The sequence below is a fragment of the Embiotoca jacksoni genome, unplaced genomic scaffold, assembly GCF_022577435.1.
Source record: "Embiotoca jacksoni isolate LCO1_2020_lvr unplaced genomic scaffold, fEmbJac1.0.p SCAF_35, whole genome shotgun sequence".
Classification (NCBI taxonomy): Eukaryota; Metazoa; Chordata; class Actinopteri; family Embiotocidae; genus Embiotoca; species Embiotoca jacksoni.
The window spans coordinates 3,553,250-3,580,627 of record NW_027185387.1 but is presented as its reverse complement, the minus strand read 5'-3'; the positions used below and the strand labels follow the sequence as shown (position 1 = coordinate 3,580,627).

Below are 27,378 nucleotides of genomic sequence, written 5' to 3'. Positions count from 1 at the left end.
AGCAGATAGATAAAATAAGTTTGATGCATAAGGTGATGTAAAACACTGCTGCTGTTTAAATTATCTCTTCATGATGTACTTTTGATTTGGGCCTTTTTTTTGTTTTGTTTGTTGTAGCCTTTATCACATTTATACCTGACCAGGTGTAAACGTTTCAGGAATATTTACTGTGATAATGAGCCGCAACAAAAAAATTTCACCCGCTTTTGTCAGTTTAGAAAATTAATCAACAACTGTTGTGATTGTCATTCAAGTAAATTTTGATGTATATCACCATTTCCTGTTTCTAGCTTCTTGAATGTGATCATTTCTTCTTCTTTTTTTGTGTCATATATGATAGTACATGTGCTGGCAGAAATTCCATTGGGTGTATCTCACTCTTTTTGAACATCGTTATAGACTAAGATATATGGATCGAGGAACTATTTATGTCAAGTGTTAATTGTTAATTGACAGCCTATATATTGATCTCAGGATATTTTTTCAGTTATTCGTGCATGTGACCCCATGTCATAATTTCATTATTCTTTAAGTATTGGTATACAGTAGCTGCTCAGCACCTATATTGGATAAATTCCATCCTAGAGGAGGCAGAGATCCTAATTTCAGCACAATTATAGCTCTTTAGAGGCCAGATTGAATTGGAGCCACAACACTTTAAACTTGACAGGGGAACCGAAAGTACCACAGTTACGCCATTCATTTCTCTACCTGCATGAAAAAAGCCACAACTGATAGCAACAAGTTGACGCTCATTCCTTTGAAAATCAGTATCTGATGCAGAAGATGAAAGGCGGACTGAAGGCAAACAGCTACGACGTAAAGACAAATTACAGTACATCACATAATAACTCCTGGAATGCTCTGAACATTTCAGTTTGATGATACACGAGGCTGTCACGTTGTCGGGGTTAGACGAAAGGAGGAAGACACTGACTACTGCAGTGTCGGCTTAATGTGTGGTAAATACTTATTTTGTCTGATACAAACACCAAAGAAAGCCCCTTTTTATTTTTGAGAGCAGCAGAGAGTTTTTGTTGGCGGCTGTTTCATTTAACTCGACCCTCTCTTCCTCTCTGTGTCTTCTCCGTGGCCTCGACTCTCCCCATGATGTCCCTCTGCGCTGTATTAAAGAGGGAACTTGTGAATGGCGTGATTGTGTATTGACTAAAGAGGACGGCAGCTGCTGGTCTTGGGGTTGGCGAGAGCTTATGTGTGTGCTCGGGAGTGTGTATGTGTGTTAATGGTAATCCTGCAGAACCTAATGACTTATCCTTTATCCGTTATGAGTATGCATGTCGGGGTCCAGCAAAATAATTTGGCCCTTTAGCAGATTACGTAACAGCACAAGAGGTCTTTGTGTCATAATCTGACCAAATTTAGTAATCTGGTAGATTTGCAGAGGGCTCGGCTGACGTGCCCAGTCAGAGATCAGACTAGTTGGTAGATGTTTCATTCATTCATTGCAGTTTCAGGTCAGCGATATTAGAGCTAAAAAGATTAATCAATTAGTCAATCAAATGAATATTAATCTGCTGGTTTAACAATCGGATAATCATGAGTCATTTCTCAGCAAAAATACATGGATTTATGTGATAGTAAATTAATATTTTTAAGCTTTTGGACTTTTAATTGGACGTCATATTGGATTTCTTAATTTTTTTTTTTATAACTCTTAGCTGCTTTTTGACATTTTGTAGACCAAATATAAATGGAAAGAATCTGTATTTACATCCCAAATATGTCCTGCTTGGATTTTAAAAATAGGCTTTTATGTTTACGTCATTCTTTGTTAAGGCTGGTTCTCACCGTCTGAATCAGGTCATGTTTTATATTTTCAAGTACTGTGAGTCTGCAGGATATTGATCCTTCTTTTTCTCGTCTTTCTCTCTTGCAGTGGTAATGTCTTGACTCGGCGGCCCCTCTAGCCCAGTGAAGGACGAGCCAGTGCCGGGCCGCTGCTCATGGGAACTCCTGCTGCGCCATGAGTGCTCGTGATGGCGTTGGTGGTGTCGGTGGCATGGGCACCCTGGGCCGGCGGCAGCGCTTCGAGAACTCGGAGTTCACGGTGCGCATCTACCCCGGCGCCCTGGTCGAGGGAACCATCTACTGCCCGATCAGCGCCCGCAAGACCACCACGGCCGCTGAAGCCATCGAACGCGTCATCGATCGGCTGCAGCTGGACCGCACCAAGTGTTATGTTCTGGCTGAGGTGAAGGAGTTCGGTGGGGAGGAGTGGATCCTGAATCCCAGCGACTGTCCCGTGCAGAGGATGATGCTCTGGCCCCGCGTGGCACTGGAACACCGGTCGCTGTTCGGTGGGGACGATTACCGCTTCCTCCTACGGCAGAAGAACCTGGATGGCTCGATTCACTATGGCGGCAGCCTCCAGATGTGGCTGCAGGTCACGGAGGAGCGCAGGCGCATGGTGGAACGTGGACTGCTGCCACAGCCCGAGTCTCAGGGGGACCACGCGGATCTGTGCTGCCTGCCGGAGCTCAACGAGCGCTCACTGCTGGACAACCTGCGCTCGCGCTTTCGCCAGGAAAAGATCTACACGTACGTCGGAAGCATCCTCATCGTCATTAACCCCTTCAAGTTCCTGCCCATCTACAACCCCAAGTATGTGAAGCTGTATGATAATCATACACTGGGAGATTTGGAGCCGCATATTTACGCCGTGGCAGATGTGGCTTACCACGCCATGCTGCAGAGACAGAGCAATCAGTGCATTGTTATATCTGGGGAGAGCGGCTCTGGGAAGACGCAAAGCACAAACTTTCTCATTCATCATCTGACCGCTCTCAGTCAGAAGGGTTTTGCCAGTGGAGTGGAGCAGATCATCTTGGGGGCGGGGCCAGTATTAGAGGTAAGCAAAAACACCGCCTCTCCGGGTCTTTGATGAACATTTGTTGTTTTTCAATGTGCTTCGCTGTTAATTAAGATCGGCACTCGAGACGAGCCTTGAGACTTGACCGCCAAAAAAACGAGACTTTACTTCAGACTTTAAAGCAAAAACACAAGTTCTGATGCTGTGAAATCCCGGAACAATGAAAAATACACAGCATCGTGACAAGCAGGTCTTTTATCACTCTACAACTTAAAGAGTTAACATGTTAAGAGTTGTGATGTGATTTAGACTTGTCCCGGAGGGTTTGATCTAGATTGATGAAGTCTGAAGCACAGGATTATATTACATTTCATCAGAGGATTAGCTTCATGTTGAAACATTAGTTGCTGCACCTTATTTAAAAGCTCGTATTGTGAAAAAAACATTTTGTTCAGTCTCGGTTAGCTTTACATTTCTAATTGTCTGATGCACAGAGAGTCCCTCCTCCTTGAACTGTGACTGAAATAACTACGAACTTGACTTGAATTTTCCCCGAAAGACTTTCTGCCTGCTTCGCATCGTTTGTTTGCTAAATTTAAGAGAAGAGACCTTTTAATGTTCAGTGTGGATTTTTTTCTGTCTGCTTTTGTAGTTTCTACAGTTTGCCTCTACGTGTTTTCATTCATGCTTTCATAATCAACATGCTGAGAGTTTTTTTATGTGGCTTTTTACATCAGTTACACAACACTGCTCAGCCACAACTATCTCTGGTTGGCCTGGAGTTGTGTTTGACCCATACAGGGGTTTACTGCACTTTTAGTCCAGCTGTGTGGGGATTACATTGTGCACAGAGGAACTCTATCTGCAAGCCGCCTGTGGCCTATCAGTGGTACAGTTGTAGATTCTTGTTTCTGGCATTTCTTTTCTACACAGTGGAAATATTGTCTCAAGGTAGATGTTGAAGAGGCCCAGCCGAGGGTTGTGAAGGAAACTGGTTGTTTTCATATCACACAAGAAATTCCTCTCATATTCTTTTTCTTCTTCGGGGACCTGTCACTTTAACACACACCAGTCGATAGTCTGTTCACAACTGCACATTGTTTTCTCATTTGTCAATATCAACTTCAATTCCTGAAAGTTACGTAACACCCTTCAACTGTAAGCACAATGCCTCTTATCAGAAAGGCAAATACAGGTTGCACATTGTCAGGAGGGTTATTGTATTTTTTATAAGGGGGTTGTATCGCTCACTGTCGCCACACCTGAAAGCTAGCTGTTTACACTGGGTTCACAGATGATAAACAGAAATCCATACAGGTCCTCGGGGAGGGGAGGCTGTGGCTCAGACGGTAGAGTGGGTTGCGCACCAATCGGAAGGTTGGTGGCTCGATCCCCAGCTCCTCCCGTCCACATGCCCAAGCGTCCCTGAGCAAGACACTGAACCCTAAGTTGCTCCTGATGGTGTACCATCGGTGTGTGAATGTGCTCCTGATGGCAGCACCCTGCATGGTGATCTGTCTCATTAGTGGGTGAATGGGAAAACCATGTTAAAGTGCTTTGAGACCGAAAGGTGATAAAGCGCTATACAAATACAGACCATTTACCATCTATTTCTTCCTCTGGGTATAGCCAACTAGAATGGAAGAACTCCTGACTTTGTTAAATTATCTATCAATCAAACAATTTAAAAGAAAATATTATGATTCCCTCTTTATAAGAAAATAAAAATAGTTTATTTTTCTTGGCATTAATGTCAAGTTGAAGATGACAGCTGAGAGGGCCAAGTTCAAAGGTAACAAAACAACAATCCTGGCATCGAGTAGCTCGACATTTTATTGCTGTCAGTTTAGCAAACACAGTTCTCAGGAATACCATTCATTTGAGTGTCACTGAAGTTAATGTGTGAGCCCACTGAGTTAATCCTCAACGCAGCAACACGAGTGAGTAGTTTCGGGTGCAGAGGGAGCAGCCTTTAATTGTTTGCACAGTAAGATTGCGTATCTGCCCGCTGGTGATTGATGCCAAGACTGGAGCTGCGGTGCTACTGTAGAGAGAGATAGAAGAGAGAAAGACCAGGAACAGCTGCCAAAAATTTCCTCAGGAATAATTTATCTTCATTTTCTTAAAGCTTTTCGTTCAGGAAAGGAGACCAGCAGCAACAGGAGGAATGATAATTGATTTATTAAATATATTCAGTTGATTTGTTTGTGTTTTTTCCCCCCCATCATCTTCTTTATCACATTGTCACTGAGGGGAAGTCCAGTGTCCATGTGTCCAAGTATTGACCCCTGCTGGAGTTAATGTTCTATGAACTTAATGTAAAGAGCTTTGAATTTAAATTTGACCTCTAATTTTACATGGGTCATTGGTTTTAAGAGCTCAGTGGCCTCCAATTTTACACATCCGAATCTGTTCGCAGGTCTTTGGGAGCACTGCTGCTACTGTTCCTCATCTCTGTTTCAGGCTACTTGTTCAAGACTACATGAGCATAAAACACTGCAATCTATTTGGAAGCTGAGAAGGACAATCAACAACACATGCTTGAGCATGCGTTGTTGTTGAACTCATTACGTAATTGATGGTAAGAAAAAAAGATTGTTTCTTCTTGTCTGCATGTGGCTCCGGAAAGTTTCTATGTAGTCATCTTATTTGCAAATGGCTCCGGAAAGTTTCTTTTGTTTTACTTTCGGCATCTAATTTACGACTCTCCTGTGTCCTTATCTTGTGACCTACAACCAACTCAGTATTACCATACGAAAGCAGATACAAAGGGAATGGGGGTGACTGTCAATTGTTTGTCACACTGTATAAAAGCTGCCCTACGGAGGAGTGACGTTGAGCAATGCTGGGCATCCTTCTTTGAGTGTACATGTATTTGCTCCTTCTTGCAAGAAAAAATGTCCGATATGTTTGATTTTGAATCTAGCCTCAGAGTAATTTTTCTAACAGTAATTTTGTAGAGATTGCGTGGTTTGTATGACGGACTTCTTTGCCCCATGTCTTTGTTCTCTCTTAATGTTACAATAGCTATTTACTTCATCGTCTTAAATAATTGACACATGGCTTATTGTGTGATATGCTATAGTTTAGGGAAATGTAAGTCGTTATGGGGGACATCCAGTATCGCCAAACCCCAAAATCATTGTACTCTTTGGTTTGTCAGAATAAAGGTTGAAAATTCAATCTGAGGAAAAAATTACAACCAACAAACACAGTCAAGAGGAAACATCGTTTGTATAGATTTTAGCGCAATTTGAGTTTTAAAATAAAATAACATTGGAAAATAATTTGCTGGAAGAAAGAAAATTCAAAGGAGGGTTCATTCTAATAACTAAAAGCCAAGAAAGTGAATGTTAACCTACTGTAAATGATTAAACACTCAGATGAATTGTGGAGCAGAGATTTGTTGAATTACATTTTCAGACTTTTGGACAGGTTTTCACTCAACATTATGAAACGCATATAAAACACACAACACTCAGTAAAAGTCCAGCAAAAGTGTTTACAACCCGGCACCAGCCAGTACAAAAACTGTATTCAGTGTTTGCCACTGAGCCACTTTTCTTTCCTTTAATGCCTTGTTTAGTGGCAGTCGCTTGGGGTTTAATTTACTTTTGGAGAGTTAAAACATATTTATTTTCCTTCCCACTTCAGTAGTGGCTAGGCCGGGTCATCATTCAGAAAAGGTTGAAGACCGGGACACTGTGGAGGCATCACCTTCAAGTGAACAATCTCAAAGCAGAGCAGACAGACGTTTTCTACTGACTGTCGGTCGAAGGGCAAACGCACCCCGAGGCCTGAACTGCACGGATAGTCAGATTTTCTTTTTCAAAACCCATGATAGAGGATATCGCTTACAAAGGCGTCTGGTCTGGAAACCAGCCAACAGCTGCAGTTATGTGTTAAGACCCTGACAAGTCCTGTCGCTCGAGTGTTTCAATTAATAAAACTCAGAGGGAGATGAAAACAGACACTGTAAGGGCATGTTGTGCTGGTTAGACAAATACAGCCAGTTCCACCGTTTTGTCTGAACACGGTTATTATTCTAACTGAAGCCAATTAGAGGTGTGACAGGCTTCAATTTGGGGTTTGAAGGGGAATAGTCTGATTTGATTTATCCTGCCTTCAGCAGCTGTGGACTTCAGTTGACCCTGCAGACCGAAGACGAATAACAAGCACGCATGAAACACGACAAATACTTCACCTTGTGTTGGTTTAGTGCTTATCTGCTGTCTGTCATTCCTGACGTTGTTTTCCTTCGTGTGCCAGATATGACTGGATTGACTCTATGCCTTAAATTGCTATGACGACATATCTTACTCACTGGAGTTCAATGTTGACAAATGTTTGGGATGTTTTCATCTTCTTTTGTCTCCATGGTACCGTTGATGGTATGCAGGAAATTTTGACTCAAGCTTTGACTCAATTGACATTTCACACTGCCGGGATTATATTTTAAAGCATGTGGCTGCAATAACAGAGAAATGGATGACAGACAGCTATGAAGGAAAGCTCGGAGTGCAGCATCACTATTAAAGGCCATTTGCTGTCCGCTTGATCTCCACTTGTTCAACAGTGCTCATCAGTAACTATACGTTAGTGCAGAGAACATCGAGGTCACCAGGCACCTCTTTCCTCTCTTTTTAGCTCTCAGCATGATCAAACAACCTTTGGTTTAACGATTGATAGATTAAACAAATGTATTGTGGATAATTGGACGATGGATCCTTGGTGTATTTTGTTTCTCGTGCTGGCTAGTCGTCATCTAGTGCTTAACAACCAACCCGGCTTTGAATCCAGATGGTAGCCTGTCCAGTTTTTATATTCAGGTGGCTACCTGGCTTTTAAGAATGATTGAAAGCAAGGTCAGGGAGTGAATGTCCTGAGTAGGTATGAAAATATGAGATGTCCTAAAAGTACTACAGGATAGGTTAAAATGCAAAGCACTTAAGCACAACGTCGCCAGTGGTATCCCGGTCCAGGACCTTCATCGTGTAACCCCTCTTCCTCTTTCAACATGTTTTCTGTCTTTATCTGCAGTGACTCCAATTAAAAATAGGGCAGAAATCTGAAAACTACTGCTACATGTAACCAGAAATTTGGACTCGGGTCAGTTCACGACTCTATAATGCTATTTCAGGAAGTAACTAGTCTCGGTTCAATGAAAACAAAGACTTCTCACAGGAAGCATGGTCATTTGTTTTACCATGTGAGCGAAGTGACAGCTTAATATGAGCTCAGCTGTCTTCTATTCTCCCCTCGGGTCACGACGGAGAGGATGGGGTTACCTCAAGCTCACTCTGACAGTGCAGCTTCAGGATCTGCTGTCCAAGACCTGAGTGGTGTCACAGGGCATTAGTGCACGAGCACGGCTAATGCTGTGTTAGAGGAGTGTTTCAGGGGCACTTTAAGGCGCCTGAGCTGTGAGGCACTGTTGCTGTTTTGCCAGACCTCGTTGGCCCAGCGAGCGCTGGAGCTCCCGTTGTGCTCCTCCGTGTTCTTGGCCAAAAGAAATATCCCTGGTGTGAGTCATCCCAGGTCAGCGTTTTCACCGCTCAGCATCTCCTTCATTGCTACCTCAATACGCTCCTGCACTCACACAGAAACGCGCACACACTTGCACATTTAATACTGTCTCCCCAGAGCCCCTCACTAATACTGAGTAGATTAGTATGTATTACAGGTTCTCCCTCAACTGGGTGGGGTCAAACCAGCTTTACTGTGCCCTGAAAGTGTTGTTTTCCTCAGGCTGGGATGGAAAAGAAAGACTACTTGAGAGAAACTGGGAGTGATTGAACAGCGTTTATGTGCAGTGTCCCTCAGCTGAGTGTAAAGTTACAGTGCTGTGCTTTTTATTGAGGTTAAATCAGGGTAAAGAGTGTAATACTGACCATTATGAATGCTTGCATTGTGGGCTCGGCCGATGGGCTGCGTTCCCTTGTTGAGGAAGGTGCAAGACTCCAGTGCCATGTAATCTGTATTCACCGGACTCCAGTTGAAGTTTTCGAAAACATGGTCCGAGAATGTGAAGAAAAGGGAGTCGATGCAAAAGATTTACGTGAAACAAATGTAATTTATTAGAACTGCAGTCAACTTGGATAGCAATAGGGTGACAAAAACAGCAGCGTTAGCCATTAAAAGCAAGGAACGCATATGTTGCACGTGGCCTGTGGAAATGTTTAATGTGCAAAAACAAAATAAAGGGATGCAAGTTGGCAGAAGTAGTGCAAAAGTACACTAGCACAAGTTACACATGCAGTTTATCAGAGAATATAGAAACTCCAGGTTACCCGTGTAGATCAGAAATAGAGTTTTACTGGTTTTGGACCTACTATTTTCACCATGGTATGTGGATGACATAATATGTTTACTGACGGTTGTCCCAGAAGATCAGAGGATGGCTGTTTTGTCACTAGTGGTAGAATCAGAGAGCTTTAAATTGAAGTTTTATCTGTTTTTATTGTCTATCTATTATGTTCTATTGGTGGTTAAATCGAGACCTCATATTTGGGCCGGCCTCTGTTCTACCGTAGCTTTTAGAAGTCAATGCAAATTCCGATTAGCTCTCTGAAAAATGTAAGCTTGTTCCTTGGGTTTACTTAAAGACAAATAGTCCTCCAACGCAACAATAGAAACCTCAGGTATTTCAACAATGTAAAATAGAAATCCAGCCTGGCAGCTCGGGTACTTACAGTATGTCATGGTTTCTATCCATGAGATTCCTAAACACTCTTTGTTTTTCAAAATTTTTCCACATTTCCTACATTTTTCCTGCTACCTTCAGCCCTGCCACTCACTTGAGGACTGAGCTCTTTAATTGAGCTAAATGACATTTAATCATTGGCTAATGGGAAAGGCTGCTCTTTACACTAAAACGCGAGACACTGAACATATTGGGTGAACCACAGAACATACTCTTGAGAAAGGCTCCATTAAATGGTTAGATTTGCTGGATTTTCATAATAAATGTCTGTGATTTTCAATGACGTTGACGAGACTTTTATGTTGATTGAAATTGCGAGTTGGGTTAAACTCGGGTGTAGATTGTGGGAGTTTTTGCACTGAAATATGACGGCAGTAATGGTTTCTGTTGCGTTTTAAGATAAACCGTTTTTTTCTTCTGAGATCATGTGTCATCTTTGATTGTATTTGAGTGTGTAAATAAAGAAAGATAGATTAGCTCAACTGCTTGATAAATTATGGTCCTTATCTCATCCACATGATCAGGTCCTTCCTCTGCTATTCATAATTAATATGAGTCATTAGTCTGACTCATAAAAACATACCTCAGGAAATGAATCACCTTCCATGGTGGAAGTAGCAGCGAAGCAAACCGTAGTGGCTTCTGTACTGGAAGTTTAAGGGTTTGATATTGTGGGAAAGTGTCTATTTTTAGACTTTATTGGAGAGTCGTGGTTATATGGTGAAATGAGAAGTTACAGAATCAACCAACATTTTTTTGAATTTTGTAAATTTTCTGTCAGTTGTCAGCGCTGTATGGATTTGGATGAAATCGATTTTTTGGTTTTATGTGGATGTGATGTAATTGCATAGCTGGTTCAAAATATGGCTACATTTTTAGAGAAGCAAAGGTAATGCTAAAAGAAAAATGGACAATAGCAGCCTTGAAAAGTCTGTTGATTACCGTTTTCTGTCAATAAAACGCACATCTTGTCTCTCAAATTCTGTTAATTATAGCTATGATATTCTTATGTGTTTCGGTCGAAACAACAGCAGAAATGTTACTTTAACTAGTTTCACCCAGTAAAGTTTAGCATGAGATAACCCACAACTACAAACTTTGTATCGGCAGTGTTCGAATTCGTAGCCGAAAGACAAAGAATGCCGACAGCTCCAGCTGTTACTTTTCATTTAGTGTTTATCTCGCCACTCTGCTGCCAAGCTCCTATTTTTCCCTGACACTGTATACATGAGGACTGGTACTAGTGTCTGGGAAAGACGAGTACATACTGTTCCTGCTTTGTCAACCCATCTGTACAAAAAGATACAGCTTCTCACTGTGACTGTTGCAGCTTGAGACCAAGAAGTTACTGAGAGTTTTGGTTGGAACCACATCGGTCTTAAAGGGGTCACGTTGATTTTGTTGACTTCTGAGCTTTGTGTAGTTTGTGTCGGGTCAAAACGAAGCAAAAATCTGGATAAGTGTGTTTTTAATTAAACTTTCACGAATCATCCAGTTGTATTTTTTGGTTTTCTGGAGGTACAGCAGTGAAGTTATGTTAACTTGTATATTAAAGTCAGAGTGGAATGTGATGAAGTTTTGACCTTTACATCATTTTAGATCAACAAAACTGTTAAGGCTAAAGCACAGCAAACAATGAATCGGTTAATGGACCAGACATGATCACAGAAAAATAATAATATTTCACTTTTTTGGTCAAAAAAAGTAATGAAAAACAACAAAAAAGCCATTAAAAAAAAAAAAAAATAAATAAATAAATGTATAGATAGATAGATAGATAGATATATTGGTTCCAGCTTCTTGCATTAGAAAATTAGCTGTTATTCTTTTCATTTGAAGATTTAATCTTTGTGTCCTGGAATTTGTGATAGTTTTTTTGCCCCTAGATTTTAGTTTTTTTAAGAACAATCGATTAGTTTAAAAAATAATCTGCAGATTAACTGGTACTGAAAATAATCGTTCAGCCCTACATCTGTGCAGTTATATTCAATCAGCAATTTTGTATAGATATGTAGCCTCATCTTGTCTATCTTCTATCCCTCATCACACTTTTTAAACCATCCAGTCATTCGTCAGCAACAGATGTCAGCAGCAGCCCGACAATGTGCCTGTTTGTGTCCCCTCACAGCCTCTTTATATGCTGTGGTGTGCCAGAGTTTGCAGGTGCTTGGTCAGCATCACACACACACACACACACACACACACACACACACACACACACACACACACACACACACAGACACACACACACACACACACACACACACACACACACACACACACACACACAGTCAGCACCTGCTGTCAGACTTGACCAGCTGTCCTACTACACCTGCACCAGTGTGTCACATAGCAATAAGACGGACAGAAAAGACTTTATTCTGTATGACGTAAAAGTCGTGGTGACGAATACAATCACAGTGGACCAGCTCTCTCTTTTTTTTGAAGTCTTTGGTAAATTACTTGGAAGCACATTTGTGCTGTCAATGCCTCCAATTATGGCTCAAAAATGTCGTATCAATTTTGTGATGATAAGAAGTCTTAAGGCTTATAGGTAGATTGAATGCTCTATTAGGCGATTGATCAGCAAGAAATTTGATGATTGATGAATGGCTTAAGTGCAAAAATGCCAAACTTTACAGGTTCCAGCTTCTCACATGAAATATTTCTGTTTTTCTTTGTCATCTGTGACAATAAACTGCATATTTTAAGGGGTTTTGGACAAAAAAGACGTTTACGAAATTGTTATCAATGTTATTTGTCAGTAGTTTCACTGTTGAATGGCTCAAATGATTATTATCATTGGCAAACATTTAGTTAAAATCTCTAAATTTTGGTTCAACATAGATGACAACCACACTGAGATGATATGTCCTCCCTTCGATTGCTGTGACTTTGTTCGCTTAATGTGGTTCATTTACATCATCCCTCCTCAGAAACTTACAGATGTTGTGAAGGGGTTGATATTCAGCACTTGTTTTAAAAGCATCGTGTGAATGCTCAGTCGTGTCCTCCTCTCCTCCTGTAGGAGTGGCAGTGATACAAATTCAGCAAATTACCTGTGATATATTTGGTTTTTGAGAATTTATATAAACTGTATTACTTTAGAAGACTAAGACGAGAACTGTTAAAATCTGTAACCACTTCCTTCTGAACACATCGTCATAATTGTGAGCATCAGTGATGTCCGTTACATAAATGCTGAAAGCTGCACACCCTCCACTCCTCACTGGAGTTACATAAATCCTTGCAGGTGACCTCTCTGCAGCGACGTTCTCATGTGGTGTGTGTGGTTTGTGGTCATCTTGTGCGCCCCACATGTCCAGATGTGGTGGAATAAAACCTGGTGTGGAATGCACACACATCTGGAATGGAGCAGGAAACATGAGGGATGTCACCCCGGAGCAGGACGCTCATGAAAAGCTCCTCCCAGCCGGCCACATGCTGTCCTGTATATTTTCCGGGTTGTCTTGCATTTGTTGGTGCTGAGTTTAGGGAAGTAAAAAAAAAAGTCCCTGCGTGGCAGGTGGTCATCTCTTTTGGCTCCAACAGCAACGGACATGAAAGATAAGATTTGACTTTTGTCCCTATGATATGTTATCATGAAGGAAATGCGACGCAATTATGAAGTGCTGTTATCGTCTTCCTTGTTCCCCATCTTCCTATTTCTCTCTTCCTCTGTTGGCTCATATATCGGTCTGTATGTCCCCTCCAGTTCATCCAAGTAAGAAGATAGTGTCACTCCGAGAATAAATTAAGGTTCTCGGGGAGAGTTGCCGGTAATTCAAATTATGTAAATGACTCATTAAATGTCCTCAATAATGGCTCTGAAGAGGTGTGTATTTAATAATTGTGGAGATACAATCCCCTTCTTTTATGAAGCTTTACCAACTGCCGTCGTCCAGACATTAGTGCTTCTGCTCAATAAACACTGACCTCAGGCTCAAGTCATTAAAGAAACATGACATACAGCAGCGTTTCCCCTTGAAGTTGAAGTACATTTACTCCATATTACTCTTTTTTTTTTTTTTTTTCATAATGTAGTTAAAGACTCAACCTGGGAGTGGTCTCTCTTTAGTTGCCAGGGTGATTTGAGTTGGACATTCTCCTGAATTTGCAACTTTTCTCAGGTTTAATTAGCTTTTGTATTGAATTTCAGTTCATTTTTTTTTCCCACTGGCTGACCTGCAAACACAGCTCTGTGTTAATTTAGACTATTATTAGAGTAAAGCTCGCTGTACACTACACCACTGCACCGAACGGTGCATTTAGTTGGAAAATATTTCTCTAGGGGATAAAGGCCAAAAACAGAGCAAAATCTTCTGAATGGACAAATGTATAGAAATAGCCATAAGTTTTTGATCATGAGTGCAGCAATTCATATTAAGCTTATACATTTATACTTAACAAGCAAGTCGTGACGCAACACACATCCTGGCTGACTATGGCGGACACTAATCGAAATGGGTACTGTGTAGTCGTATGAAATCTCTGTTAAACAGGATTACACTGATTACATGTTGCGGACAGCAAGAAGCCAGAAATAAAGAAGAAGACTGCCAGCTGAACAAGTCAGGTTTCAAGATATAATGATAAACTGACTTTGCAACAGCTTCATAGGGACGGAAAGGCATCCAACAACTCGGCTTTAAGATCGGACCGTGACGAGTGCTGTGAGGTCACCTGCTTACTGAGCACTACATTGAAGTGTTCTGAGGTCAAACAATGGGGCAGCCCAGTTTTTTGGATTAGATAATCAACCACTTAATTCCACCTAGTTTATAACATGAAATTTCCCTGTTCAACGACTCGACTCGACTCGCGCAAACTCTGATAAAACGTATTTCTGTGTGTGATTTGGCCAGTCGGATACATCTGTGTAATGTTGAACAGAAGACCTGAACGTCTCGTGGGACTGGCACGGGATTGGACAGAGTCCTGATGTTTATGTCTCTCGGATCTAACTAATTGGATTGACCTCCTTTAGTGTAGTGACTGTGCTAAGTCACTCACCTCAGCCGGGTGCATTGTCTTGTCTCAGCGTAGCTCGGCCCAGCGCTGGTCAGCTAATGCTTGACATGTGGCCTACATATGGGCGCGTTACTGATAAGACCACCTGTTCCGACTTTGCTCCAACATGGCTGGCTGCATGGACAAAGCTTTACTAACACGACCTGGGTGTTGGCTAATGACAGAGAGGTTGCGGTACACATGCTGGAGGCTACAACACACCCGTAGAGATTCATCTGTCAGATGAAGTGAGAGATTGACTACAGTTTATATCCCTCACTTTAGAGAGAACTTTCCACACTATTACTGCCAGGAAATATAAGCTATTACAAGAAACAGTCGTTCTCGGGTGAGTGTAGTACTTTAAAGGTATTTATTAGGTGAATGCTTGTGGATTGTTGGGGAATAGTAAAATGTGTATGTGAAACTGTGAAAAGGAAAGAAGGATACAATGATTTGTTAAACAACAAAAGAATGTGAGACAGAAATAATAATATGTTGCAAAGGAAATTTGCGAATCTTCACTATGAAAGGCACAAGCTTCCAGATTTGTTGAGTTTCTGATAAACTGAAGGTTAAATATGAATATTTAAAAAATATTTTGTTTTAACAATGACATTTTACAAAAAAATGATTTTCTTGATTTAAGATAAAAGCTTTAAAACCTGCTGTATATCACACATCTGCACCAAGACGGTTACCAGGAGATGGTGGAGACTAAAAACAGAGCTAAAAGTTTGACTTATATTTGCCAATTGGGCAAAATCACACCTCCCGAGTTGCTTTCTAACTGCTGGATGTGTAATGAACAAAAATAACAACTTGCTAACAAGTTGACCGCAGCAACTTAAAAGGTGATGATATGTTTCGGTGGCGTTTGTTTCATCCACCGGCAAAATGACCACAAAAGTCGGTTTATGTTGAAGGAAAATCAACACTGAAGAGATCCAACAAACACAACTCGGAATCAGTTTTCTTCTAGGACGTGTCTCCTTGTTGAGCCTCACAGGTGTTGCTGTTTTTTTTCCCCCTTCTGGTATTCACAGATAAACACGTTGATGACTTCCATTACCAAATCGTACGCGGCTAAAACTTAAACAGTGCCGACAGTGTCAGGTACACAGCTCTGATTTGTTGATAGAACATTTTTTTTTAGACGTAGTTGTTACTTGACATTATGCCACTTCTCACTTCAAACTCTCAAATTTAAGGCAGACATATCCAAACTTATTTAAGTAAGAGAAGTTATTTAATAAATTGAACTGGCACGAATAGATTTCAATCGGCAGGTTTGACAGATGGACGATAACAGATTAGGACCTGATTGTTTCATCAACTCCGCTCATTATTTGCACCTCCTTTAACCTGCTGTAACTTTTCAGCTGTGTTAAGTACACTCCAGTTACCTTCCCCATGAACAGCAGGATCATACATATGCATTCAAATAGCCGAATGTTTCCCTTTTGTTTGAAAAATCCCACAGAACTGCAGCAGAACCAGTTCTACTGGGATGACATGTAATCGATCCTTCTCATCTTCCACTTGTGTCGTAACCCTCCGCTCTCATCCTGTGTGCTGCGTTAACTTGAGAAAGTGGGAAAGCTGAAGCCCAGCCCGGCAGTAACTGATCTGTAATAACAATTAGCAACAGCTTTGCACTGTTAGTGTAAAGAGACTGTTGAGATTATAAATACTTGAGGAGAAGTTTATATTTCTGTGGCTGAGTAATCCCCTTTGTTCTGCATTGTAATGGATGTCTTTTTTGTTTTATCTTAAACGTGAAGTTTTTTTTTATCATTTTATCATTTGCCTTATTCACCCTCAAAGTAACCTCTCACCGATATTAGTAATTTGCTGTGCAGGGAGTGTTCGAGACGTCACTATAGATGCTTCACTTGCAGTTCGTCACAGCACTTTTCTAGCTGTTGTTTCTTGTCTTTCCCTGAGTCTGAACACTGTGATTTGGGACGTGACTCCATGTTTTCCAGGACATTGTGCCCCCGCCTCTCACTCCCCCTCACTATTGCATTCCTGTTCACTGTATGAGGGCCAGATTTGGGAAGCTTCTTTCTGCGCCTCGTGCATTTCCTCTCTTTCTGCTGATGTCTGGACTGTGAGCGTCTACAGTTTTTAGTTTTTTTCCTTCAGAGTGTTGAGAGAGAACTTTTAAGTTTATTTTCTCAATGGCTCTGTGGAGTTTCATCCAAGACATCAATCTTGCACTTAGGAGATGATGAAAAAAAAATAGTATATGGTTAAACTGTTTTGTGTATGACACACACATAGGAAGCGACACTGACAATACTTAACACTCTCCTCACGGAGCTGCTGTAAATGCTGATGTTCCTGTGTTTATGTAAATACTCTTATGCACACAGTCAGAATGTAAAGAGTTGGATTACAACCCCAGAAATCTGTCACCAGTCCATAAATCCACCCTGTGATCCCTCATGGCACACCTCCACACTTACCAAGACACAAAGTCGCACACAAAACACACAAGTATGCGAGTGCACAGAACAAAGCGTAGGAGGTTTTATATGGAGAAGCTGTTGCTTTGTAACCCCCAGTTGTGCTGAGTTATCTCTTTCGGCCCATCCTCTCTCACAGTCAGATCTCGATGCTAGATTCTATTCATGCTCAGCTGTGCATTTTATTTTTTTCTGTTTTGTCACACCCTTGGTCGACATGTAGAACAATGTATAAGAAACAGTTTCTGGTAGCAGAGAGTGACGGACATAAACACGTCTGAAAAAGGGTATAATTTGTTAAAACACTACTGCTGTTCCTTTGCAAGTTAACTCGCTTACCTTTAGCATAGTTTCAGTGGCTGCCATTAATCAGTACATACTCATTCACGTTAAGTACACTCTAGATAAACTACGTCTTCATGTTCTGCCACTTAATACATCCACTCCACTTTATTGTCGATCAAAGTATTTCACTCTTTACTCCGCTGCGTTTGCTGGATGGCAAACTAAAACTTTCTAAATTTTACATAAACTAGGTTTTTTAAATGCAGTGCACTGTTCAAATTTGAGTCAGTGGTTTGAATCCTCTTGTTATTCACGAAACAATGGTTTATTTGGGATCCCCTGTCCTGTTTCAGATGTCTATGAGCTGTTAGCAAATTCAAAAAGTAGTGATTTTTACTTTGAACTTCAGTTTAAAGATTTCAGTATTTCACAAAATAGCAAAGCTTAGTGCAGTAAATGAAATGTATTTAGCACAACTTTATTTTTACGTCTGTCCCGGTCCAACTGATCGTCGCACAAAAGCTCAGATTTACCTTGTAGCTAGCTTCACCTTAACTTACTGTAAAATGCTAATAATGCCTGATACTACTTCTGCACTTTTAATCATAGGATGTAGCATTTTCAATAAAGGGCTTTTATTTGTAATGGTATATTTAGATTTTTGTATTGTACATTTACTTAAGTAAAGAATCCCAGTGCTTTTCCCTCCACTCAAACTAATGTTAAAAAGGCTCCCTGCTCTCAGAAAGGACGAGCAGGGACATTTTTCCTCTCAAGCAGGTTATCCAAGCAACTTGCTGCCACTGAGAAACTTCATATTGACAGAGGCCTCTGGAGTGAGTGGGGTTAGTGTTTGCTCTAAAAGATAGGCCTGTTTTCTTAATGGCTGAGCACATTTACTCAGTGCTTGTCAAACACATCCGATACAGGGAGGCAAATTGACTCCGGTCACTCAACCCTCTGTCGTCATCATCAAAGCACAGCGCTGACTGGAATGCCACTAAATATGCTTCAATACACAAAATAGTATTTTTCTTTTGGTGTTGTACTTCAGTTAAAGTGGAAAGCATTAGCTCTTGAGTATTTCTGTTCTGCGAGACTTTAATTTAACTACATTTTAGATGAAATAATAACAATCTCACAAAGGGAGAATTTAATGTCATACAACTTAGAAGCCCCGTAAGTAAAACACTTACAGTGTAGAATTTCAATTATTTGTAACAGATCAATAATAAAACATTCATAAAATGCCAGTTTTTGGTAGTTTTGATATAATTAGAAGTGCAGCTCTTTTATCTTTATTTAGGTATTTTTTGTATTATATTATTTCGTCTTTTACTCAAGTGAAGGCTGGAACTACTCCATTACTGATGTGTGCATGCCAAAAGCAGCATGTTTTGTTGATAAACAGTTGAAAACCTTGATATTCTGATTACGATAATATAAAACAGAGAAAAGCTCCAAATCCTCACATTTGAGAAGTTGTAACTTTTGCTTAATAATTGGATTAATTGATGATCAAAATTGTTTCAGATTCTTCTTTAGTGAGTTCTGTCAGAGTTGTTCATTTGAGGTTAGTTAGTGTCGTCAGTGTATTGAGAAGCACATTGTAGCTGTGTATTACTGACAGTTTAGTGTATGTTTACAATCTAATTCAAAAAGGCTTTATTAGCATAAACATTTCGAAAACAATGCTGCCAAAGCATCAGGATATAGTTTGTCCAAATCTCTAGACAGTAACAGTAAACAGTATCAAAATAGGTACATAGATTACAGTATATTATATGCCAATATATGCTCTCTGTGTCCTTCTCCAAGGAGTATTTTAAATACTAATAGGCCACTGAGTTTGTTAAACTTTGTATGTGGTATTTATTATTGGACTGGAGATGAAATGCCTCTTCTAGCTCTGCAAGCCAGCATCTCATACTTTAAAAACACCTCTTATAGAGCATCACCTGCACTGCTGTGTACATGAGGATCTAAATTGTATTTCCTTGGTTTACACTTCATCTTTTAATCAAACCTGGTGACCAATAAAAAGAACTAGCGTGTGAATGAGTTGCTGAAGTTCGCTGCCACTTGAACCTGACGCTCCCCCACCCTGCTGTTAAAATAAACATTGTGAGTGAAGAGTGCATGGATGCAGAGAGCAGCCTGTGAAGGGATTTTGCTGTGGAAGCTATTACATCATCAGAGTGCTGAGGCTTGTAAATTTTAGTGCAAGCCAATAAAACCCTATTTAATACCAGATAGTCAGCGTGTTATTCCAAACTGACAAGAAAATGCTCCTTTTCTTTCCCCTCCTTTGTTTTTTTAAATATTTTTTTGTGGGAAATAATTTCCTCAATTATCATATTTTATTTGACTGCAGGATCTTTTTTTTTCCTATATCTGTCTTTAGATCATTGAGACATTTACTTGATTCCAGAAAATATTGGATATTAGGGAGGTTAAAAATTCTTACTGCTACTTTTATTTTCTATACACACATATCATAAACATTTTTGCTTTGCATCCCTTAATTGCTTTAATAATTTGAACATAGATATCTACTTACCAGGACATTTTGTATTTTACAGGTACAGTCTGTACAGAACATACTGCATAGAAAATAGACTATATAGATATTTTAACTGGTTTATTTCAGTCTAAATGAAACATTTACTCACTGTGTTCACGGAAAGTTCAATTTCATAAGTTTTGGGTCAAATTGTAAGTTGCACCCTAAAATGTTACAGTAAATTTAAGAAAATATCATAGGTATAGTAGATCCAATGTGATAGCCTGTCCCTTTCTCCAGCTGGCATCAATGCAGCCCATTCACACAATAATCCAGAAGCTAACCTGAGCTGGCGAACAGAGTGAAACAGAGCCGACTGGACCACCAGGCCAGCATCACTCCTATTGAGCCACATGCACACTCTTCAGCACTCAAAACACACTCGCACACAGAGCTTGAATCTCTGCCAACACGATGCAGCACTGCAGACATGGGTGTGGCCTCACGGACGGGCCTCTTCATCAGTACCTTCCTAATGTCCAGCTGATGTGAAGAATGAATCGATGCCATTAAAACTGACAACTAGGACGCTTGACTGACAGCTAATGTCAGTGGAGCAATTACAAGGACAAATTTGGTTTGGTTGTACAATCTGCCGCGTCATGAATGACACCTTAATGATCAAACTACAGTGTTCCAGTCAGCGCTGTCACACGTGTGATCAAAAAAGGCAGCTGGATTAATACGAGCTGACTTTCATTCATATTGCACACACAATTAAAAGCAAAGGTTCCCATGCAAAACTATGAGTCTGAAAAGCGGTTTGTGGTTGTTGTTGTTGTGGTTTCAGCGATCAGTCTGATATTTGACTCAACAATCAGGTCTTGTTCGTCTTTATGTTGGTGGAGTGACTCACAGCACTGAGCCTGTGGGCCGAGTGGAAGGAATGACAGCAGTTCACTGCTGACTATCAAACATCTGCTGCTCTCTCACTGTTTTCCTAAATTCCAACCCTGCGGAAAGGCTGGAGGACTAATGAAGACCGATGTGAAGACAGACACGTGTTCTGTCTATCAAATCTGAACCAGTCTGCATCGTTTCAACACATTCATTTTTTTATTCTCATTTTTCTTGAAATTGCAAGAGATGAGCTTTGTCATTTTGGTATTCTTAAATCTGTATTTATGTTTTTTAAAGGTAAAAAAAAAATGTGCCACATAGTTAGTGATACTGGAGGCCTGAACAGACTGTAAACGATAGGAATACATTATCACACAGAAAAAGCAGGACGACTGCCAAAATCGAGTCACACTGTAATCCCAGCCTTTTTAGTTTTATTTATACCAGTAAGGGCTTGTATTTGTGCGTATATTTCAAATATTCTGTTTTCTCATTTTTCTTCATTTGAATATTCCCCTCGTTTCTTCTTTGTGTGATCACTGACTTGTTTGAGAAGCTCCTTTTAGACTGTTTGTCATGGACTCCTGCCTGCATAATCACATCCACAGATGAAGGCTGAGAGATGAAACATGATGCTCGGGTGCAGATACCATGAGCTGCATTTTCTTAACACAAGGACAAAACATGCAGAGTGATATGCCCGCAATTATTTTCAAACCTGCCACAGGCAGCAGAGACAGGAGGAGCATGACTGAAGGAAAAGCATGACACATGAGACCTGGTCTTATCTACGGGATAAAGGGGCTGATCTTTTAGGATTTTACAACTTTTGATTCCTGTCATCTATTAAAGTACATAACAATGAAGAGTAAACAAAAGTGCAGGTACAATCTTAATAGAGTTTCATTAGTTCTGGCTGCTTATTGTTCAATTTAGATAGTTTCAGTCTTGTAAGGTATTGGTTTCTACTATTAATATTTTACTTATTTCTATAGATAAGACGATTGCTTGGAATTTTTTAGTTGTTTCTTGACTTTACACTGTCATGATCTAAATATACTTGAGACGTGACAACTTCCTCTTCATAATAACTAAGCGCAGAACATGAATGTAAAATACCAGTTTACGGCCTGAGGATTCAGTCGTTGGATGTTTTACTTCCTCATTTCTTTTTTTTTGTATCCCTTTTCTGTGCCTCTCATGTACCTCATCTCATTACCACGACAAAACACTGCACTATTGTTTACCCCCGGACGTCCCAGTAAAGTTGGTGCTGAAACCAGAAGCTTTCAGGTCCTGTTTGTTCCGCCACTCCGTGTGCCCCTTTAAGTTTGAGGAAATTTGTTTCTATGGATCATGCGTCCACTTTAACCCTCCTCTCACACTTAAGAAAAGCGAGCCCTCTTATGTAACTGTGGGTCAGGAGTTCAGCTGAGGAAACATTTTTTTTCTTTGAAATTGTCACATGGCAGAAGGAACAGGAATAATGAGGTGAATGACTGAAGAACAGAGCCGACACTGTGCACCAGTGTGAAAAATGACATTGCATCAAAGGCATCTTGACAATGTTTGAAATAAATCCTGTAAGGCAGCTGTGCTTCACAGAAAAGGAAGGGGTCTCTGCTACAAATAGTCACCTCACACCGCTAAGGACTGAGTTGAGTCATCTAGTTACACCGGAGAAGAATGGGGTTTAACTTCTGCAGAAAGGCAGACCTGCCTTCATAATGTTATGATTTGAGGATTTTTCCAATGTAATGGTCCAAAGTATTTGACCCTTCAGCTGGAAGATATTTCTCGGACAAGCTGCAGGTGCAGCAACTGTTGACTCATGGGGACTTGCAATAAATTGTATTTTTCAAGAATCTTATTTCAATATTCTGGGTTCTTGTTATCACCTTTAACTCCTCCGCACTCATCAGCTGGTAGACATTAGGAATCTGTAAAAACAACAACTGTTTGGATGTAAAGGAACGTTTTTAATTAGGAATTAAAAAATAATTTTTAAATGTGGAGGAAAACCACACATACTAAGTATAAATAAACATAATGAATGAGCGGTGGGGTGAACAAGGTATTTAAAAACTCCTCTTCTTTTGTCAAAACACAGTATAATAAATTGTCTAACTGATGTGGGAGCAGCTATGGCGTGTCAGGGGACTTGTAATTTAGCACTGCTCAAAACTCTAGATAGTTCCAGCATGAAGAAGATGGCAGCAAAGCTTAAATTGGAAAAATGGAAATAACTCAGGCACATTGGGGCCATTTGTACAGCTATGGTCAGACAGGTTCGACACATCTTGTTAAAACTAATAGAGTTTAATGCAAAACAGTCTCTAAATAAATTGTACCTTTTAAGGAGACTGTAATGTTCAATTATTTTCTTAAACTTGGGGAGTTGTTTATTCAACTGGATGTTGATTTTGGAGGCTGTAGTTTATGATGCTGTTGGTACTGAGTAAAAAGAAAGAAATGTGACCGTTTAAATTATAATGTGATGCTTTTAATCTACTGTGGACGTCCGGAGAAAACCTGCTTGATGGTTTGAGGAATCAAAAGTCTGTTATTGTTCCCAGTATTTGAAAATCACTATTCTGATTTGAGCGAGAGTTAAAACCTTTAATGTGATTGGATTAGGATTACATTGCCACATTTGAATGTCACTCGAGGGTTGTTGTCCCATGTGCAACCATGCAGAGTAGATCTGCAAGGAATGATTGTTTTATTTTTTTATAGATTAATTGACTCTGGCAATCAATCAAATACCTGGCCTGGAAAACCTCAGAAAATAGTGTCAAATCAGCAAATTTTTACATATGAGAAGTCAGAACAATTAAATATTTGTAATATCAAAATAGTTGCGGAGTCCGTCAGCTCAGTAACTCATTTTTTGTTGCTTTATCATAAAGCAGCTGCTTTATTCATAACACATTTTTTTTTTTCCATCAGGTGGAAACATGATCATGTATGCATTAACTTTTATTTCATGAGGGTTTTTTTTTTTCTTGGGATCTTGAGACTGGGAAAAGCCCAGTGTGATTCATCATTTCTGATTTGAGCTTCCAGTGTATTGAAATGAAATGTCGCCTCCCTGCTTGCTTGTGGCCACATGCATAGCTAAGCCTATTCATCAGCATCTCTAATTTTAGCTGTTTTACAGACCTCTGTGTGTAAACATACCGTACACACTGTGCGAACACACACACACACACACACACCACACACACACACACACTGAGTGACTTTTGATTCTGTCTTGGTATGCACAAGTTGATAGTGTGAGTTTGTCTGTGTGCTCATCTCTCTCTCTCTCTGTGTGTGTGTGTGTGTGTGTGTGTGTGTGTGTGTGTGTGTGTGTGTGTGTGTGTGTGTGTGTGTGTGTGAGAGAGAGAGAGACTGTCTGTGTGTGACTGTATTCGTGTGCGTGCGTGAGAGAGACAGAGACTGTGTGTGTGTGTGAGAGAGAGAGACTGTGTGTGTGTCTGTGTGTGTCTGTGTGTGACTGTGTGCTGGCAGGGGGGGAATTCAGTGCCGATGGGAACTGAAAAACAAAGAGGACTAACCTTCAATTTAGCTGAGCCTCATATCTCTCCTCTCCACCTGCTTACTAATAATCCAGACCGGAAAACAGCACTAACAGAGTTAAATATGTGACTGTCTCTTCAATAAAGAGGTAAAAGTAGTTAAAATAATAAATGTATATCACCTAAGTTCTTATATTTTCTGCACAACAAGGCTCCCCTCCAATCAAGTTTAATGACCTAAAAAGTAGAAATTTGGTTTGCAGCCCAAGTGTTTAGTTGTAAAGTTTTCTTTCCATTCCTGATGGTTAAAATGTTTCATGTAGCTTGTTTACTAGTGATTTTGTTTGCTTGTACTGATAACTCCACGTGAGACTGTTTGGACTGACAGAATGAAAGGAATGAAGGCTTCCTACTTTCACAGCAACAAGGGCTGCGAATCCACGGCTTTAAAAGCAAATCATAGAAGCAGAATTGGGGTTTCTGGCGCTACTTCACCTGCTGCCAAAGTGTACGGAGAAAAAAAAAAAGAGTCTGCAGAGGTCCAAACTCCAGCAACACTTGCAGAAGAAGTTTAATGTTAGACCTCGTCGACGATGATGAAGTCCACAAGGCGAAACACGCGTCTAACAGTAAAGTTTTTCTTCATACCAGAAGTGTTGCTGGAGTTCTTTAAAAGCAAATAATCTTAGTTTGATATAACATACATGCAAGTTGAACAGTTTAGTCCAGAAAAAAAGTAGCCAAAACTGTGTATTAGTTTGAAACTGTTGTTATATAGGACTGCTCTTCCTACATATTGACATAAACAGTAATAGCAACTTTCATTTGGTCTCCATGACTTTATTTTTCCACTTCTTTCATGTAAAGATTGGCTCTGAATATGTATTTATGTTCACATTTTTGTTTTGACTTTTAAAGTTCTGTTATTGATTTCTTTTAGAATTTTAAGGTGTTTAACAAACTTTGAAGTTGCCCTGAATTGTGCTTCATAAAAGAAAAAAAAGTCATCCTTTGCCATATAATATTAACGAAACTGGTTGAGAAGAAACGGTAACATTTCCTAGTTTTACACTTTGGTTATTGCTGCATTGAATTTGCATTGGTAGTAACTGGTGTGTAGTTACATCAGTGTGTTGAAAGTGGAGTAAACTGGATGCGTTGAACACTGTTTTTGTTTTAAATGAGTTGTTCTCTGAGGCGTTTGTCTGCTTTCTGTCTCACGCTCTTCCTGTTTAGGTTTTGGATCTCTGAAACTTTCATTATGTTTTCATTCAGCCTGTTCAGTTCACGAACTCTGTTTAACAGAACGCTAGAGAGACTGTGTGCTTTGAAGTAATTGATCCTCTGTCCGCAGGTGTAAACAAAGTGAAACAGAACAGATGTTGGTAATGTTTGCTTGTGTTTGTGGTTGGTTTTTTTTATTCACTGGTGTCTGTGATGTGTGAGAGAAAATGAGGAGAGAGTGAAATCCGTAGCAACACAAATAAATCAGGGATAAGATGCCAGAGGGAGGCAGTCAGAGGAAGTTGACATCTTTACTGCAGATAAGAGGAATGACTGGGCAGCTGACTGTGCCGACTCTTTAAATCTAGTAAACATGATGCTACCCGCAAAAGAAGCAGGGAGCCCAATCAGCAGCAGTTTCTCAAGGTTCATGTCAAAATTAGGAAGAAGGATCCAGTCTGACTTTTTTTTATTTTTTATTTTTTTATAAATGTGAACCTTTAGTCCCGACATTTGTGTGCCATTTAGGTCAGTTTATGTAAATGAAGAATACAGTGTGTTGATGCACTTGCCCTTGATTTTTTTTTTTAAATATATTTTCTAATTCAAGCCATGTTTTATTGCTTTCAGCCAAAAATAATCCGTGTGATTCAGTGTTTTTTGTTATGTTAAAGGACATCAGTGTTTTGCTGTGTGTTGAGAACTTTTTCCTACCCCTGGGCTGATGAATTGTTTCCAAAATCCTTAGCATAAAACCTGCAACAAATAAGGCTTGTATCTTTGTTCTTAAAAAAAAAAAAAGCTTTCTAAAGCCAAATTTGTTTCTGGTTCTTTACATGACACTGCCACTGACTGTAATTACTGCATTTTAACATCTTGTCTTTAGGCAAAGTTAGGATCAGATTATCTGGGCTGGAGTCTTTTCATACCTTCCAGATGATTATCAGTAAACATGGGAAATGAATTTGATCATTTCGAGTGAGAGTAAAGTTTGTGATTTGCTTCTGTCTGAGGGGCCTTCGTAATTTAGGAATGCAGCTATTTTTCACTCATCTTCTCTAATTCAGGGAGGTTTATGTTATATGAGAGCTGTCTCGGATAGCTGAGGAGTCCTGGACATCCGTGATTATTTTTCTATTACGCCTGGCTTTCATCTCTATCACTGTGACTAATGCTCACTTCCTCCTTACAGGAGGACCTTCTGATTGAGCCAATACTTTAGTCAACAGCGATCAAAAGGACACTGCTTTTTGTAATTAAGTTTTTCTTGTTTTCTTTGTTCTTGTTCTCCCTCTTTCACTCTGTTTTAGTCCGGGTAACTTCTGAAGTGAAACCTTTGACATTTTGGGAAATCAGTTGCTTTCCAGTGGAGAGTTAGATCAGACGATTGATGTGACTCTCATAGCAGCCAATTAGCTTAGCTTAGCATGAACACAGCTCGCTTGGCTCTGTCTCAAGATAACCATATGGGCCTCCCAGCACATCTGAAGCTCACTCATCAATACTGGGTTACCAGTATATGTCTTGCCTCTGGGTCTTTGTGCTAAATTAAGCTAACCTGATGTTGGCTGTAGCTTCATATTTACTGTGGAGATATGAGGCTGGTGTCAGTCTTCTCATCAAAACCTCTGCAAGAATAATATTTCCCGAAATGTCAAACTAATCCTTGAAAACCTGCACAACCCTTTTATAGGCTGTTTTTTTGTGTGGCATTTACAAAGATTAATATAAAAATGTAGATAATCTGAATGTCACATTTTAAACTTTATGGCTTGAGATATGATTTTATGAAGGTTACCGCACAGTTAATTCAATGAAAGAATTTGGCCAGCAGAGAAAGCAAACAACTCATAATTTCATTGGGTTTGTTTTGTCTCGTCAGCTCAGTTAGTCAAACACCAGAAAAAAACACAAGACAGAGTTAATTA

The 27,378-nt window shown here is 40.0% G+C and overlaps 1 protein-coding gene across 8 annotated transcripts in view; it reads left to right on the top strand.

Moving 5' to 3' along the window:
- myo9aa (myosin IXAa) overlaps nt 1-27,378 on the top strand; it is a 101,469-nt gene that overhangs the window by 21,174 nt on the left and 52,917 nt on the right. For all 8 annotated transcript variants that reach the window (XM_069165692.1, XM_069165690.1, XM_069165687.1 and 5 more), the window contains exon 2: nt 1,898-2,869. In XM_069165692.1, coding sequence (XP_069021793.1) covers nt 1,985-2,869 — 885 coding nt within the window. In that variant the 5' untranslated portion in view covers nt 1,898-1,984. The remainder of the gene's footprint in view (nt 1-1,897; nt 2,870-27,378) is intronic.